The sequence below is a fragment of the Chelonoidis abingdonii genome, chromosome 3, assembly GCF_003597395.2.
Source record: "Chelonoidis abingdonii isolate Lonesome George chromosome 3, CheloAbing_2.0, whole genome shotgun sequence".
Classification (NCBI taxonomy): domain Eukaryota; kingdom Metazoa; phylum Chordata; order Testudines; family Testudinidae; genus Chelonoidis; species Chelonoidis abingdonii.
The window spans coordinates 65423604-65439871 of record NC_133771.1 but is presented as its reverse complement, the minus strand read 5'-3'; the positions used below and the strand labels follow the sequence as shown (position 1 = coordinate 65439871).

The following is a 16268-nucleotide window of genomic DNA, read 5'->3' as shown; positions in this document are numbered from 1 at the left end:
GGGAAGCAAATGAATGCCCCTGCTGAATGCTGAAATGAGTAAGATTTTTTCAATTGCTCTAAAAATCTTACTTTCTCCTCAAACATTTAGAAGACAAGGTGATAGTTAATAACCCTGATTTATTTGACATTAGATTTCTTGTTGAGGGATTTAATGTGACGTGTTGTATTTGCATATACAGTGTACATCCTCCCTTTCAGCTCATGGCTGCACATTTTTACTTGTACATATACTTTCCATGGCACTGAACCCTGAATGTAGGTTAGATGGGTGCACACTGCCATCTAGGCAGAATTTTGAGAGCAACACATTCTGAAACAGAATAATCATTTATACCCTGGAGAAATACTCCTGTTATCCAAAAACGGAAAGTGAGATTTTCATTATCACAATCCCACACCAGTCATTCACTGAAAATACAAAGTTGGGAGGAGAGGGAGAAAGGATACTGAAACAAAAATTAAGAACACATTTTATTTTCTAAAGATGTGTATTCTGGATTATCTCTTTTTACTTTCACACAATGAACTTTAAATAAATAAAACCACAGAGAAAAAAACTGTTGGACATGGTTAATTGATTTCATACTTACAATATGCTTGTTCAGAAATAATATTAAATATAAACAGTATTAATACTGTTAATAAAGTACACATTACTGTGGTAATGTGTGTGTGTATTTGAAATCTCTATTAGAACAATTTTAAAGAAAATGCATACAAAAAAATGGCATGTTCTATTTATGATAGAAATGCTAGACAGTACATTTTTAGAGTAAGTTTTGGTGTAATAAAAAAAAACAGAAATAACTTCCTTAGGGAGTAAAACACTATACGAAATAGAGAATGATTAGTGCATGTTTAAGTTTTATACAAATAATGAATGCATCCCATAAACAGCTTTCATAAAGACTTAATAGAACGCCATCTTAATGGAGGATTAAACCCTAAAATGAAGCTCAGCAACATGTTTTTATCACATCAAAATGATTTCTTCTTCCCTCATTAATTCCAGCAGGGCCACGTGGGACTGTGAAGTGAAGGTGTGCATTAAGAGTGTAATAAACGGCATGCAATCAGATGGTAGGACCTGAATAGATGTATCATCTTTAGCACCTGAACATTTCAAAGCCCTTTCAAACATTAATGATCAGCCTCAACTCTGCTGTGAAGCAGGCACTGTCTGATTTCACAGATGAAGGAAGTGAGACATATAGAGATTACTGTTTTGATCCTGAGAGGTGCTGAGAGCTCACAGTTGCCATTGAGCTTGTAGGTACTCAGCAACTTTGAAAACCAAGCCAGTTATTTAGGTGCACAAATGGAGGAAACATGGGTTTATTCACCCGTTTGAAAATGTTGGCCTTATAGCTAAGACTCCCTTTGACTTCAATGGGAGCTGGATCAGCGACTAAATAGCTTACCCAAGGTCTTCAGAAAGTTGGGAATACACCCCAGGTCTTCTGATATCCAGTGCTATGCCTTTGCAGGGCCATCCTTGCTCTTGTGTAATTTTGCCTTATTCTCTATGTCATGCTGGAAATCCCTCTGAGCTGTTCAATGTATAGAAGCACTTTCCCATCTCTGATAATGCATAGTTTTGAGGGCAAAACTTGAGTTTTATTTGAAGTATTTGGAACTCCCTGCCGACAAGAAGTTAAATTAACTGTCAGATGGGTAGCCTTGTTAGTCTGGATCAAAAAGACAAAAGCAGTTTCTACTCCCTTGGTGTTCACACCTCAACTGCTAGAAAAGGGCCTCATCCTCCCTGATAGAACTAACGTCATTATCTCCAGCCTGATTCTTGCTTGCATATTTATACCTGCCTCTGGAAATTTCCACTACATGCATCCGACGAAGTGGGTATTCACCCATGAAAGCTCATGCTCCAATACGTTTGTTAGTCTATAAGGTGCCACAGAACTCTTTGCTGCTTTCAATTAACTGGACATTTGCATCAATTAAAAAAGAATCTCAGATTTTTAGCATGAGGACTCAATGAAATTCACCCCCTACACAGAGGACCAAAACAAGGCCTATGAACTACATATGTGACACTTAAGGCAGGTGGTGGGCAGATGAACAAAGGTTATGCAGCGGTATCCATTCTGGTTCGAAGCCATGATGCTGTAATAGGCTCTGCAACCCCTTACACAGCCATCCACTGAGAGAATCCTCATGACAATGGATCCCCATCCTTGCCTCGGCTTGTCGAAGCCCTCCCCCTAGCTTGATGAGGACATGAAAGGCATGACCAACAAAAAACTGAGTAAATCTGAATATTGCAAAACCTCTCAAGACATCTAGAGGGTCTAAATTCTTTTTGTTCTTAAAGATGGTCAGTGCCCTTCAGGTTACGTAGCGAGGTCTGATTCTGGAGACATTCCACAACAGGGAAGGTGAACATTGATAGATTATATTGTAAAATCCTTTCTGTAATACTCTAGGTCTATTTACTTCCCTAACAGAAAATGGTGCCTGCACAGCTGCTTCTCCCACCACTCATTTCAGTTTGGAAGAGATCTGATGATTGCCATTCTTTTGATGACTTAACATTGTTTATTCACCATCAGAATATATCCTACAGCTAGAGGTGAAAATAATTGAAACATAAGGACACTAAGAGAGAGATTTAGCAATGGAGCCCATCAGCTATACAACCATACAGGATAGTATCAGTAGCTCCTCTCCCACTGCACATTTTTAATTAATTTGGAAGAGAGAGGAGAGGAATCAGTACTTTAGGATCTTCTTATTGGAGACCATTATAGTGATGAAAAGTCACAATTAATGACAGTGGTTATATAATAATGAAAATACCAAGCTCTTATACAGCACTTTTCATTAGTAGATCTCAAAATGCATCACCCTCTTTAATGGATTTATCCTCAACACCCCTATGAAGTAGGAAAGTGCTATTATCACAGTTTTTACAGACAGGGAACTGAGGCACAGAGAACCCAAGGTCACACAGGAAGTCTGTGGGTGAAGAGGGAACTGATCCCATGTCTCCCAAGTCCTGCCCTCACCATCTGGCCCCAATGTCAGAAACTGTGCAACCACTGTCCATTTTGACACACAGATCAGTTTTCTGCTTCAATATTATTTTTGTTTAAAATGTATAGTTACCAAATAAGGATCTTTTTGGACTTTTCCCAAAACAGAAAAAGCAAAGGGAGACCACATGAGTACAATATGTTTTATTGAATAAAATCCCACATAATATTTACACAGTGAAGTCATTTAAAGATGTATCCTAGTGAAGCATTGCAAAGTGAATAAAGTTCATACTACATCTGGAATTTATTTCGTTAATACATTTGAAACTATTTATTACAGCAATCACCTGTCCATCACTGATTTCATAATTAGGGGAAAATTTGAGCTTTTGAAGATTAGCCAAGATGACATTCAGGATGGATTTACTTCAGAGAAGATAATCTGCTACAGGACTTCCAGAAAACACACATCTGAATAAACGCCAAGAGTTCTAAAGAAGGCTTCCGTATATTCTTGTTCTTCCTCCCATCTCTGCAAAAATAGAAGATAAAATAAATTATACACATTTAGGGTGAAAGTAATATCCATAGCTTAAATAGGTACCTCCTCACACCACAATCTCCTTCTTTCGTTTCATGTATAATGTTACCTGCAGGAAATAAAAGATGATTTCCCTTTACTCATATCATGTATAAATTTTGATTAAACTCGCTTGCACCTTAATGGTGGCAGGAGACTTTCTAAACACAACTAACAATATCTTTTGCTCCAATTTATTCCAATCATGCAGTCCAACAGCAAATATTATTCTGGAACATTTAACTTCAAGGTTATTTTTGTTATTTCCTAACACTGTACAAGATAGATAAAATGTTATAGGTACCTAAACGGCCAGTTAACAATAGAATATATTTATTACATATAGAAAACTACATTAAAAGAATATTAAGACTGCAAACGGTGAAAGTTAGGAAATGACAGAATTAAGGTTGCCCATGCAACAGTAATTTGGACCATTTCTGCATATGCATTATTATACAGTCTTGGCTGGGTAGTCCATGGCAGGTTAAGTTCTCCTAGGTCCCACTCCAGTGCCTTAAGCAAAAGAGAATGTCCTTCCTCTTTATTTAACTCTTTTCCTTAGTCACACTATTCTGATGAGGAAGGTGTCTTGTAGAAGAAATAGTATGTAATCATGTAATGAAAGAATTTTATTGTAATATTTTGTATGTAATTCTCTAGGATTTTTTAAAAAAAGTAAACTGAAGTTCCATCTGGAACCACGTTAACCCCCCTCCCTCTCCCGGATGGATCATCCACAAGGTCTGAACTCAACACATTTCGAACAACAGCACACGTCTGTCAGCTTAGATGAAGAAGTAATTGGTAGGAAAAGCTGACTGTTATCTGCTATGTGGACCAGACATTAGTGGGGGATGCCAAACATACTTTGCCAGTAGTGTATTGGGATGTTGGGAATCAGGACTTCTGGGTTCTGTTCCAGGTTCTGGAGGAGTGTGTTCTAGTGGTTATAGACAGCACAGCCAAGCACATGAATCTGGTACTTTCACTTTGAAAGGCAGTGTGGTTAAGTGGGTGACACTTGTTCCTGCCATATTAGACATCTGGGTTTTATTCTCTAATGTGCCAGAAGTGACCTTTTGTAACCTCTCACATACTTTATCTGTAAAATGGGGAAGGGGAAAAATGATAACTTTCCTTCCTCCTAAAATAGCGGTGTGAAGCCATGACCCATAAATAAGTACTTCGAAATGCACAGAATACCAGTCTGTAGTAGTTCTCCTCCTGTCTCTCGGCCCAGCACACCTTCTCACACAAAGGAAGCAGGAAGCCCTGCAGCTTCAGCACCTATGACTTGTTAGGAGCTCTAGCTGTGCCTTACATGTAGGAAGCTGAGTGGGACTGGGAGCAAGTAGGAGTTCTGAGGAGCTGGAATATACTCACTGTAACTAGCATGCAGGGAGTTGTGGGGCCAGAGCAGATGGAATGTCTAGAGATTTTAGCAGCTTGTGCAAATGGCAATTTTCAGAGGTTTATAATTCACCATAATCTGGACAGATTTTCATAGGGACAGCACCTTACTGGTCCCATGATTACTGCCAGTCTAAATTTTAGGTCTCCATGCCAAACCAATGAAGCATGAGAACTCTTCAGAGAAATGGTTGGGGAAAAATTCATCATGGGCAAAACTACCAATTTCCCCCAACCTCTTTCTCAGAAACAGCCCTTTTTGCTGAAATTTAAAAAATCTGCTTGAGGTAGAGAAAGCCAAGAAATTCGAGACTGAATGGTTTAAGTTTGGCAAAATTATAACTGAAAATAGGGAATGGTAGATGGAAAGCGTTAGGTAACTTCTTAAATAGGGTAACTACTAGCAGCACCTACACTGTCACAATGTATACACAGACATATCAATGTGTAACAGGAGTAGATAAAGTACATATCTCTCTCATACAGATGAATCTCCATCTGTTAGGGAAAGAGCCTTAAAATGCAGATCTTGGCAACAGACAGAAAAACACAGTCCTGTAGAATACAAAGTTGTGCATGGCCAGAGGGAGGCCATTTGGAATGGTCTGATGATATCTCTGCCATCCAATGAAGTGGGTATTCACCCACGAAAGCTCATGCTCCAATACATCTGTTAGTCTATAAGGTGCCACAGGACTCTATCGCTTTTTACAGATTCAGACTAACACGGCTACCCCTCTGACACTCTGCCATCTGTGTATTATAACTGCCCCTGATATTTTGTGTGTCACACAAGAGCACTTTCTAATATGTGCTGGCTTTTTTATGAATAACCACTAATCACATCAGCTATACAGGAAATATATATTCATGTTCATCTCATTCCTTCTTTCCACTTTGAATAAGTGTTGTTTGAAGCACAGCTGCACACCTGGAAGCTAACATTTAGAGCTATAGATCTTAACAATGCCATGTCTAATGTGAACTCACCAGCAGCCAAGAAGCTGTTGAAAGGTCTGACCTAGTTATGTGGAGACTTTATGCTTCTTATCTTTCATTGATGAGTCATACAATGTTATATTATCAACTCAGTCTATGAACAGGAAAGACATGACAAACATCAACATTGAGAGAAATGACTGTGTACGTGTGATATATTGTCAACACAGATGCACACAGCCAGTCAGGGGGAAAAAGAAATTTAAAAAAATAAGTGGCACAAGGCAGAGAGGCTACTTTTAGAAATGAACTATTTCAGTCTTCAGTTCAGAGATTTTGACTAGGCTTAGGCACAACGCTGTAAGTGAATCCAAATGCCGACGTGCAGCCACACTGGGAGTAGGGTAAACCTGTGCTCAGCTAGCTGCAGGACAAGTGCCCTTGTTTTTCTGCAAAACATTCAGAATTACCTTTTTAGTAATGCTTAGTTCTGTGAATGGAGAGGGATGGATTTATATGTTATTCCTTCTCTGAATACTGTGTGATAGATAAGTATATTGAAAATATCAATACAAATAACTACCAGTTAGAGAGACAAAGAAATGTACCACAGAGCTGTAACTTGATTAACTGGCATAGTTTTTGCCATCTGTTTAAAAGTAACGGATACAAGTCTCCAATAAAAGACTTGATCACAGGTAGGAAACATGAAAATTACTTGCTGCACATCAAGTTGTTCACAAGCATAACCAAAGCAAGTCGCTACTTGGGATCCTAAAATGTATGCCAGCTCTGCAGCTAACAGCCAGCCCTACACTCGACTCTGGCAGTATAATCAGAGGGAATAGAAACACGCACCTGTAGATCCCCTCTGTCTTTCCAGCACCAGGATGAGAAGGGGACAACTCATGGTCTGTTATTCCGCCTTTTTAGCAACATATGGCTCTGCTCTGGCTGGGGCCTCATGAACTGTAAGACAATCTCCAGTCTCTTTGAAGGTAGTTATTATAGGAGATCGCTGTGCTCCCTGCATATCAATGGATTTGCAACATACTGACCTCAAAATTCCGGATCAACAAACCACCTCACCAATGAGTATTACGCTGAGTACAAAAGCCAGCAAATGCTACAATTATGCTTTCATTTTCATAGCAATACAGATAAAAACACATTATCCTTCCATCTGAACTCCATGGAGCAGATGGCTGAACACGGATCTTTTGTAATTACTGCCTCTGACAAGCAGATTAATTTCTAAAAATATTAACTAAACAAGGAAAAACTTGTTACAAGTGGAAATAAAGGCACAGCAATAACAATTCAGTGCAACCTGCACAGGAAACTGTAACATCCATTTATTTATTTTTAAGAAACCAAAAGCAAATATTTACTGTAAAAACTAAATACTGCAATACCCCCAAATAATTATAAGCTGATGGGATGTATGAGCTGTGGATAGGCCAAAGTTGGATGCATACCGTAATACAGAATCCCAGCTACAATGATTTGAAAAAACTATGTAAAGAATTTTATGAGACTTCTCTCAAAATTTCCTAGACCTATGTCTCTCCACTACACTCACACCGAATAACCTGCAAAGAGGACATGACACTCCAAGATTTCCCATCACCGATTTCGAGCAGATTATTCAATGAGGGACAAAACCTATTTTGACCCCCAACAGCATGACTAGAGGTTATGGACCCTGTAACCTGAAATCAGCTGGAAGTCAGTGCTAGCCTGTGTTTCTATGTTGCCTCCTGCCCCCTCCCTAGCCTTGTGGCTTTCCCCTCATCTCAGTGAGCCTAGCTCCACAGCAATGCTGACTAAAGTACTACCAGCTGCCCCAGTAGTCCCCTTTGACAGTTTTTGTGTGGTGGGATCCACAGTACAAATTGGAAGGTGGTGGATGGGACATATCCAAAAGTTAATTCAGATTAAGTCTACATTCACTTTATAGACGGTTGCATGCTGGTTTCCAGAGGACAAATGTGGCACACATGTAGTGCGCATATCTACCTCCTTCCCACAGCCTGCCTCCCTGCACAGACTCCCCTGATCCCCATCCTATGCATGGTCAGAGATGGGAATGGACTACGATGCTGCAGATGCTGCAGACTCCTTTGTTACATCCCCAGGAGGGCAGTCTTCTGGATTTGCTTCTCCTCTGTCATAGGAGATGTTTTTTTCCCTAAATAAGAACAGATCAGGGACAACCGACCATGCTGCATTGATAACCTCCCTAAAGTTTCAACCATGTGCAAAATAATAAAAGATGCATTCAGATAGTTACAGAGACTCAGTTCTCTGGAGACAGTTTGATTTAATGTACGATGGTGTCAAATTAAGGGAACATCTGATTGGACAAATTTACTTTAGTACAGGTAAAACACGAGGGACAATTTCATATCAACAGTGTCAAGTATTGGGGGTAGCCATGTTAGTCTGTATTCAAAAAAACAACAAGGAGTTTGATGGCATCTTAAAGATTAACAGATTTATTTGGGCATTTTTTTGATGCCCAAACAAATCTGTTAGTCTTTAAGGTACCACTGGACTCCTTGTTGTTTTTATATCAACAGTGGTTGGCATTAAAAAAATAAGCACTTACCCACAACTACCATAATGAAATCTCCGCTAACATAGGATGTCCTTACTTTTAAAATATTCAGAAATGTTATGATATTTCACATGACATAGTATGGTGGTCATACTGACTGGGTACATGTCCTCAGGAAGGGAAGCAGAGAAACAGTTTCTTGACACCTTAAATGACAGCTTCTTGGAGTAGCTAGTTCTGGAACCCACAAAGGGAGAGGCAATATGGTAAATATGGTAAATGTGGAGTTACTAAGTGGAACCACAGTATTTCATGGAGACAGGGACTCTTTGGATTGAGCAAAACAGACTAATGATCTGAAAGGGTAAACTTCTGATCACATGTAGGGGAGCCCTTAAAGCTTCCTACTCTGAGGACAAAATGAAGGTAAGAAAACAAATACCAGGGCCAAAAAGTACCTGAAAAGAAACATCTACAAAAATGAGAGATACTGGCTACTTAATGCACCTCACACATTCAACTAAGACTTCACAGCTTAACTGAACACTGCAGAATGGTAGTTCCTCTCTTAGTAGTTGTATCAAGCATTAAGGCCTGTCCTAATGCTGTCAGCTGCAGGTATATAATACTATGATTTGGTGAAGCTGTATAACAGTTCAAGACTTTGAGGTAAGAACATTACATCATCCACAGGGTATATTCTGATGGGATATTTACATGAGACCACAGCCATATACTGGGAATATGAACACAAGAATGGGTCCCCATTATAGGGCATAATCCTGCTGCCACTGAAGTCAATAGTAAAACTCCCACTGACTTCAATGGGAGCAAGAGAAATGCCACAATATATAAATTACCTTTGGATTATACTATTTTCTAATTTCTTTTTATGTTAGAAAGATGAGGCCCATGAAGTATGGATCCCAGCAACTGCCTCCCATTGTACATCTAAATACAGTAGCTATAATGCTACTATTTTACAGTGTCATTGAAATCCATAGTAAATCAACTACTTGCTTAAAACATATTTACATCATAACATCAGCCAGTAAATACAGAAGATCTATTATAGTCATTTTCAGCTTCCTTTCAAAGACTTTGCTGGCTGATGAACAGTCTAACTACTATGTATGTTTATGAAGGAAAAGAACAGATTTTTGCTATTACATTGAAAAGAAATTTAAGACTAGGAATGTGTTTTAAACATCCTAATGATTTAGATACAAGTAATGAAATTTAATACCACTTGCTTCCTTGCAGGATATTGCAAACAGCTGAAATCTCACTTGGTGAGTGGGCAAAGAAGCTGGAAAAATTATAAAGAAAATGTAATATTTAGTTATTATTTGTAGAATAAACTTTAGATAACAGGGCTTATGATAGGAGGGCTAGCTCAGTGGTTTGAGCATAGGACTGCTAAATGCAGGGTTGCGAGTTCAATCCTTGAGGGGGCCATTTGGGGAACTGGGGCAAAAAATCCATCTGGGGATTGGTCCTGTTTTGAACAGGGAGTTGGACTAGATGACCTCCTGAGGTCCCTTCCAACCCTAATATTCTATGATTCTAAGTATTTTTGAATATAATATAAGACTGGAGGAAATTCATGTCTTCAAGGTCAATCCTGAAAAGGGCTGAGTACTCTCAGCTCCCATTAAAGTCAACATGAGTTGAAGATGACCCACATGTCATAGGTTTGAACCCACAATGAGCCATAGGAGGTTTTAAAGTTCAAACAGAATGGGCTTTCATATGTGAAATATTTGAAGCAATATAGATTTTTTCTGTCAATCAACAATTGTTCTTAAATCAATCACACTTCTCAGAATGCAAAGTATTTTATATTCTAATTCAGCAAGGTACTCAAACATGTGCTCCACTATGAGCATTGACTACAGTGGGGCTACTTATGTGCTTAAAGTTAGGCAGGGGATTAAGTATCTTTCTGAACCATGAGTTTAAGCAGCAAATAGCCAATTCCTGCTTTTAAAATGACTAGTACTTTAACCTTTAAATCTTCCACTTACTCTGGTTAGAACAGTTGTAGACTTCATCAATAATTTCATCAATAATTAATCATTTTTCGAAGGGCATCATAGCATTTCCATTTGTCTGGGATGTAGAAAGGTTCAAATATATGAGGGAAAGGAGTGTCGTAGCCACATACTCTTGAAATAGGAGCCTCTAGATTCAAGAAGCACTCTTCCTGTTAACAGAAACAAGGAAGAAAGTTAGTAAGGTTTTTACTTTCAGAAGCCATGCTTCACAAATTAAGTTCTGGTGAGCTATGCCAGACTGACATCCCTGAAAATCCGAACATTCTATTTATACCACAGTATAGACATAGCCCAGACAACAGAAGTAAAGCTTCCCTTTCTTCTTAGGGATTTATATTAAAATAATAACTGGTATCAATGTTACATTCATTTTATAGATGTGTTTTATGTTAAACTGCATGCAGATTATATTTAGCACATCTATTATACATCCAAAGAGCAACATATTTCAGGAACAAAGAAATAGGAGTGTATACTTCCCAAGCCACACTTAAACATATAAGGAAACTCAAATAATCTAAAAGCCAGTATTATTTGTTATATAAGTGAATGTTATATACAACTTCTAGTGTATTAGGGACTTATCCCAAGAAGTGCTGAGCAGCTGCATCTGGCACTGAAATCCATGGACTTGCATGTGATCAGCACATTCTGAGAGTCAACCACACAGTCTGTAAATAAAAATTATCTTTGTTCTGAGGGTATGTCTACACAGCAACTAGACAGTCATGACTAACCTGTGCCAGCGGTCTCAGGCATGCGGGGCTCAGGCTACAGGGCTATTTCATTGTGGTGTAGATTTCTGGGCTTGGTCTGTGTAGATTTTCAGGCTCTAGGATCCTGAAAGGTGGGAGGGTTGACTAGTTTCTGTGTAGACATACCCTGAGAGGCTCAGACTTGGCAAAGTCTGCTTATTCAGGCCACCAGGCATGCAGAATATAACAACCATGCCCCACTAATCTGAAGGTGGATGTGGAGCTTGTGTGAAATTTTAGCATCCTTAGCAGCCAACTCAAGAATGGCACTCAAGTCTTCCTGCTTTCCCAAATAGCTGGGTGAGTGCAGGGATTGTGGCAATCTGGGATAGGTGAATCCAGTAGTATGTTTTCCAGATAGTACTGATATAGATACCAATTATCAGCTCACAAACTTTCTCTCATCCCCAGAAAGTCCTCTGCAGACTCCCTCTCCTGGCTAGGCAGAGGAAGGGGCAAAAGCAGAACCACAGACCTGCTCATATCCTGGATCCAGTGGAGAGCAGGGTCAAGATAAGAGATCTTGACCCTTCCTCCTAACATTTACTAAGATCTCCTGGCTGGACTTCTCCTTTCTGGGCCCAGCAAGTGTAGAGAAGTCTCTTCCCTCGTAGTCCTCTTCCACTAGACTCATATAATCAATTCCTGTCAAACACCCATGTTTCTCAATAGTGGGATGCTAGATATTTTCTCAGATTGCTGGATTGTTTTGAACACAAGGATACACTGCAACCCAAGAGTGAGCTATCCGCCTAGGTTCGTATAAGCTCACCCCTCACCACGCATGACGGCATAGATAGGAGATACTCCTTTAACACAAGTGAATTGCAGAAATGTCATGTTTCTCCGTATTACTCACGTGCAATTGTATGGTAGCATCTTCTTTCGAAGCAGTTGAAAATAGAAAATGCATGAGGAAAAGGATTTCCCTACCCTTTCTGAACTCCCACATTACTCCCCCCAGTGGTCAACTAGTTAGCTGTGTTGCCAATCTAGTTTTCCAAATAGATATAATTGTTTTAAAAAATTTCTAGTTGGAAAAAAATTGCATTTAGTTGTTGGTTGGATTGAAATTGAAACATTAATACACACTTTAAAAGCATATATATGATAAAACACTTGTCCCTGAAAAAGCATAATAGGTTTTAAAAGTATAAACAAAGACTAACTTCCTTACACAACTGTGTTTGTTGCAACAATGTTGGGATATTCATTTTGGTGACGTTGGCCAAACTCATAATTTCAAATTATGATTGATAAACAACAACAAACCATCATAAAATAAAATGCCGATGTTTATTGGTGTTTTATTATGTTTAAAATGTGGGGCCAAGAGTTAGCCTTGCTGATGAAAATGTACGAAACTTGCTTATAGCAACCAGGCAACCACAATAAACGGAACTCCCCCTTTTTTATTGAAATTTCATGAAAGTTTATGTCCACACAGAAGGAAGTAATACAATTTTTCATTCTTGGAACAACCATATTAGTATGTTTTAGTGACTTTACTTCAGAATGCCAGATTTGTGACTGGGAAATTTATATAAATATACATTTCCTAGCAGGCTAAGATTTTTAAAATGCATAATATTTGCAAAGGTCATTATCTTACATCATCTTGAGGGGTCATTATCTCGGGGAGTTCTGTACTAAACCTTTTAATTATTATGATATTTTCAAAAGACAATTTAAATATATATATATTTTTAAATAATATTTTTTGTTTTAGAATGCTAAAACTTATGTTTCAGTTTTTGGTGCCATCTTCACCCTCATGGTCTCACTCCTTGGCCCTCATCTTCCTGTAAATTCGAATACCCCCTCTAACTTCTAGTCCTGGGGAAAACACTGGCAGTAGGTCATTCAATCCATGTACTGTCCATGTATGGATATATGTTTACCTGCCAAATATCAAACAAACACTATGCTTTTTCTGGGATCTGTTTTCAGGTTGGCTTTCTTGTTGACCCTTCTGTTGGTACAGAGTTTTGGGACAGCAGTAGGGAAAGAGAAAATCACTATTTAAAGCTTGCAGAGCTTACGGTCTTAAATAGCAATATTGAGAGTGGTAAGTTAACTTCAGATTGGGACATAACCCTCCACTGAACCAGGAAATCACATTGCTTTCCATATTTAATATGCGTTTGTCTTAACTGTCAACTAGAAGCATGAACATATGACTATCAGTATCCCACTATGTAATTCATTTAAGTAACACCACTTCTTGCTCCTTAGTATTATTTTCATTATAATGTGAGTTTAAGCATTTTAAGGTTGGATTTTCTTTATAAAAAGTGAGATTAATAATGTGAAAAGTGCTAGATGGAAAGTAACAGAGACCAAAATCCTTTATTTTAACCCACAGACCAGCTACATCAAGCTTCAAATTCTGCCTCACCCCTGACTGGTGGAAAATCTTTATGGGTGAGAGGATAGCGTACTCTCCATATGCACTCAGTCCTTGGCCCCCATACTGTGACTGCCGATAATAGTGCTTATTTTGGACATAGTAATGCCTGTTCAAAAATGGTCTGTACAGGGGTGGGGTGGAGATACAGCACGCAGCAGGAGCTGCTAGATGCACAGGGTGAGTAGGCCATCTGCACTCCACAGCTATCTAGCTCTATATGCCATGACCCCACCTCCCCTTTTGGAATATCTAGCTGTCACAGGATCACGGACTAGGGAAGTCCATGCTCTCATGGCAATGCAAGCCTGAAACTGTGGCCAGAGCCACCCCAGAAGTTTAGGGCTGAGTTTCACTGGAGCTTACTCCACACCTTGTGGATCTGTACAGAGGCCATTTAAGCTCTGGGCCTCAGTTTCAGCTGGCAGGGAGCCCAGAGCCGTTCAAATCCCCAGACCGTACCGGCTTACTTTCACCTCTGAGCGAGAGGTAGAGTTTAGGGGCTGTGGATCTCCGGGTGTGGAGTAGGATTAAGAGATTTGGGGGGAGGAAGAGATTGGGGTAGACACTGTGGAGAGGGAATAATTATGGGCTAGAGTCTGGTGGGTCAAGCGAGGCAGCCCTTACCAGATCTGAGCCTGAGCCATGAAGTAGAATTGCTGGGCAGGATTGGTGCTTTTCTGCACCATCCCCCCCGACTCCTTACAGACAGTCTGGGTCCTTTGCACTAGGCAGATACCTGGGACTGAGCCAGCATGGCCCTGTCCCACACCATCTCAGGCATTACTAGGAGACAGGGGTGGAGCTATGCCTCCTGGGTGGATCCTACACAAGCTGCACAGCAAAAAAAGAGTCTGGCAGTGACAACACCATTCCTCAGCAGCCCCAGAGCCAGCTACAAGTCCTTGGCATCCCGCCTCCCCCACAGCACCTCCAGCACCAGCTCCGAGTCATTGGCATCCCACTTCCCCCACAGCACCACCAGTGCCATCTCGCCAGTATCCTGCCTCCCCAAGAGCACCCCCAGGGCCAGTTCCTCAGTTCTCCACCTCCCCCACAGGCAGTGTGTGGGAGACCCGAAGAGGCAGCACTGCCCCGGCTACTGGCAGCTGTAGTAGCCCGAACTCCTCCACTGCTGCTGTTCTCCATGGGGCAGAGGGAGAAGACCTGGTGGCTCAGCACTGCACTGCCTCTGAGGCTGCAGCAGTAGCAGCACTACCAGCCGGGGGACAAAATGTTACCCAAAGTGTTGGGAGTGAGTGGGGGATGCCACTCTCTGCCCCCCCCCCTTTTGTCACCCTGACTGTATTTAGTATCATCTTACCCCGTTCCTAGGGTCTGTCTTCCTTGGTAATTCAAATAGCAGGAGGAGAAACATAACCCTAGGCTGTCTTCCTAAACACAGATATTTCTCAGGGTGTTCCTGAAGAGCTCTCTCTGTCCTAGAGCCCAAGAACCTCCATTCTTGAGCCATTCCTCCTGCATTATATCCCTGCCACAATGAGTCAGCAGGAATCAGTCAGCATCACCCTGCAGAGTTCCAACAGCACTTAACAGGTTGATTCAACAGAAGAACTCTACCACCTTCTTGCAGTCATCAGGGATCCACACTGAATTCAAACCAGCAACTTAGACAGGTTCCATATTATTTTAATAATCTCCCTGAGCCAGTATTAATTCATTCTAATTGTACTATTCAAACTGCCCTTACGCATGGAGGGAGTGACATCTCAGCCTTCTTTTTTGTTTGGTTCAGGCTCTTAGTTTAATTCACCCAAGTATTACAATCTTTATAGTCCTTCTTAAGCATTCCACATTGTTTAGTGTCCCTATTTAAACCCTGAAGAAATGTAATTTGGAAAAGTTGCATAATAAATACTGAAAAATAGAACCAAGTGATAACATTAATAGAATGAGTTTGCGCTCCAGTAATGGTCTTTCCTTACGGACAGATAGTGGTAAAGCCAAGACATTTACTTATGAAGTGGTTGCAGACTTTCATTCTATTAATGTTATCACTATTATACCTAATTTAAAATAAAAATAAATGTTAAGACTTCCAAAACCACCACTTGGATTTTCTCTTTACAGGGAGAGAATCCCAAATGGATGTTAAAGTTGGACTTTATGCTGCAATTTAAAAATTGCGAGAGTTTTATACTGCATTTTAAAAGCCTTTCATCTTGAGCACATACACTGCTTAGAAATTTTTAAACCTCCCAGAAGTGCCAGCTAGATGTGTGATGGAGGCTTGATCACATGACACAACCCCCCCCCCCCAATATCAAAAATACGGAAAGTAATGGAACTACAATGTGTTTGAACTTGGGGCTGTTTGGGGCTTTTTAAAAAAATGTGCGCCTGACGGTGAGGATTTTCTTCTGCACATTAACAAATCAGAAATTTTATTTTATCAATGAGCTATTTCAGAGGTGGAAAATGTCTCAACCGCGCAATTAAATCCATGTAGGTGAAGTCCTGCAACTGCACAATCCCACTGAAGTCAATGTAGTTTCGTACGGGAACATACCCATATGGATCTCTGTACTTCACTTCTTG

At 40.0% G+C, this 16268-nt stretch overlaps 1 protein-coding gene across 1 annotated transcript in view; it reads right to left on the bottom strand.

Annotated features, from left to right (window-relative positions):
- Window positions 1-3184: 3184 nt before the first annotated feature.
- Window positions 3185-16268, bottom strand: part of BCKDHB (branched chain keto acid dehydrogenase E1 subunit beta) — a 315214-nt gene continuing 302130 nt past the window's right edge. Inside the window, exons 10-11 of the mRNA XM_075063818.1 lie at window positions 10518-10696; window positions 3185-3530 (exon numbers count right to left, since the gene is read on the bottom strand). Of these exons, the coding sequence (XP_074919919.1) occupies window positions 10556-10696 (141 nt within the window). The 3' untranslated portion in view covers window positions 3185-3530; window positions 10518-10555. The remainder of the gene's footprint in view (window positions 3531-10517; window positions 10697-16268) is intronic.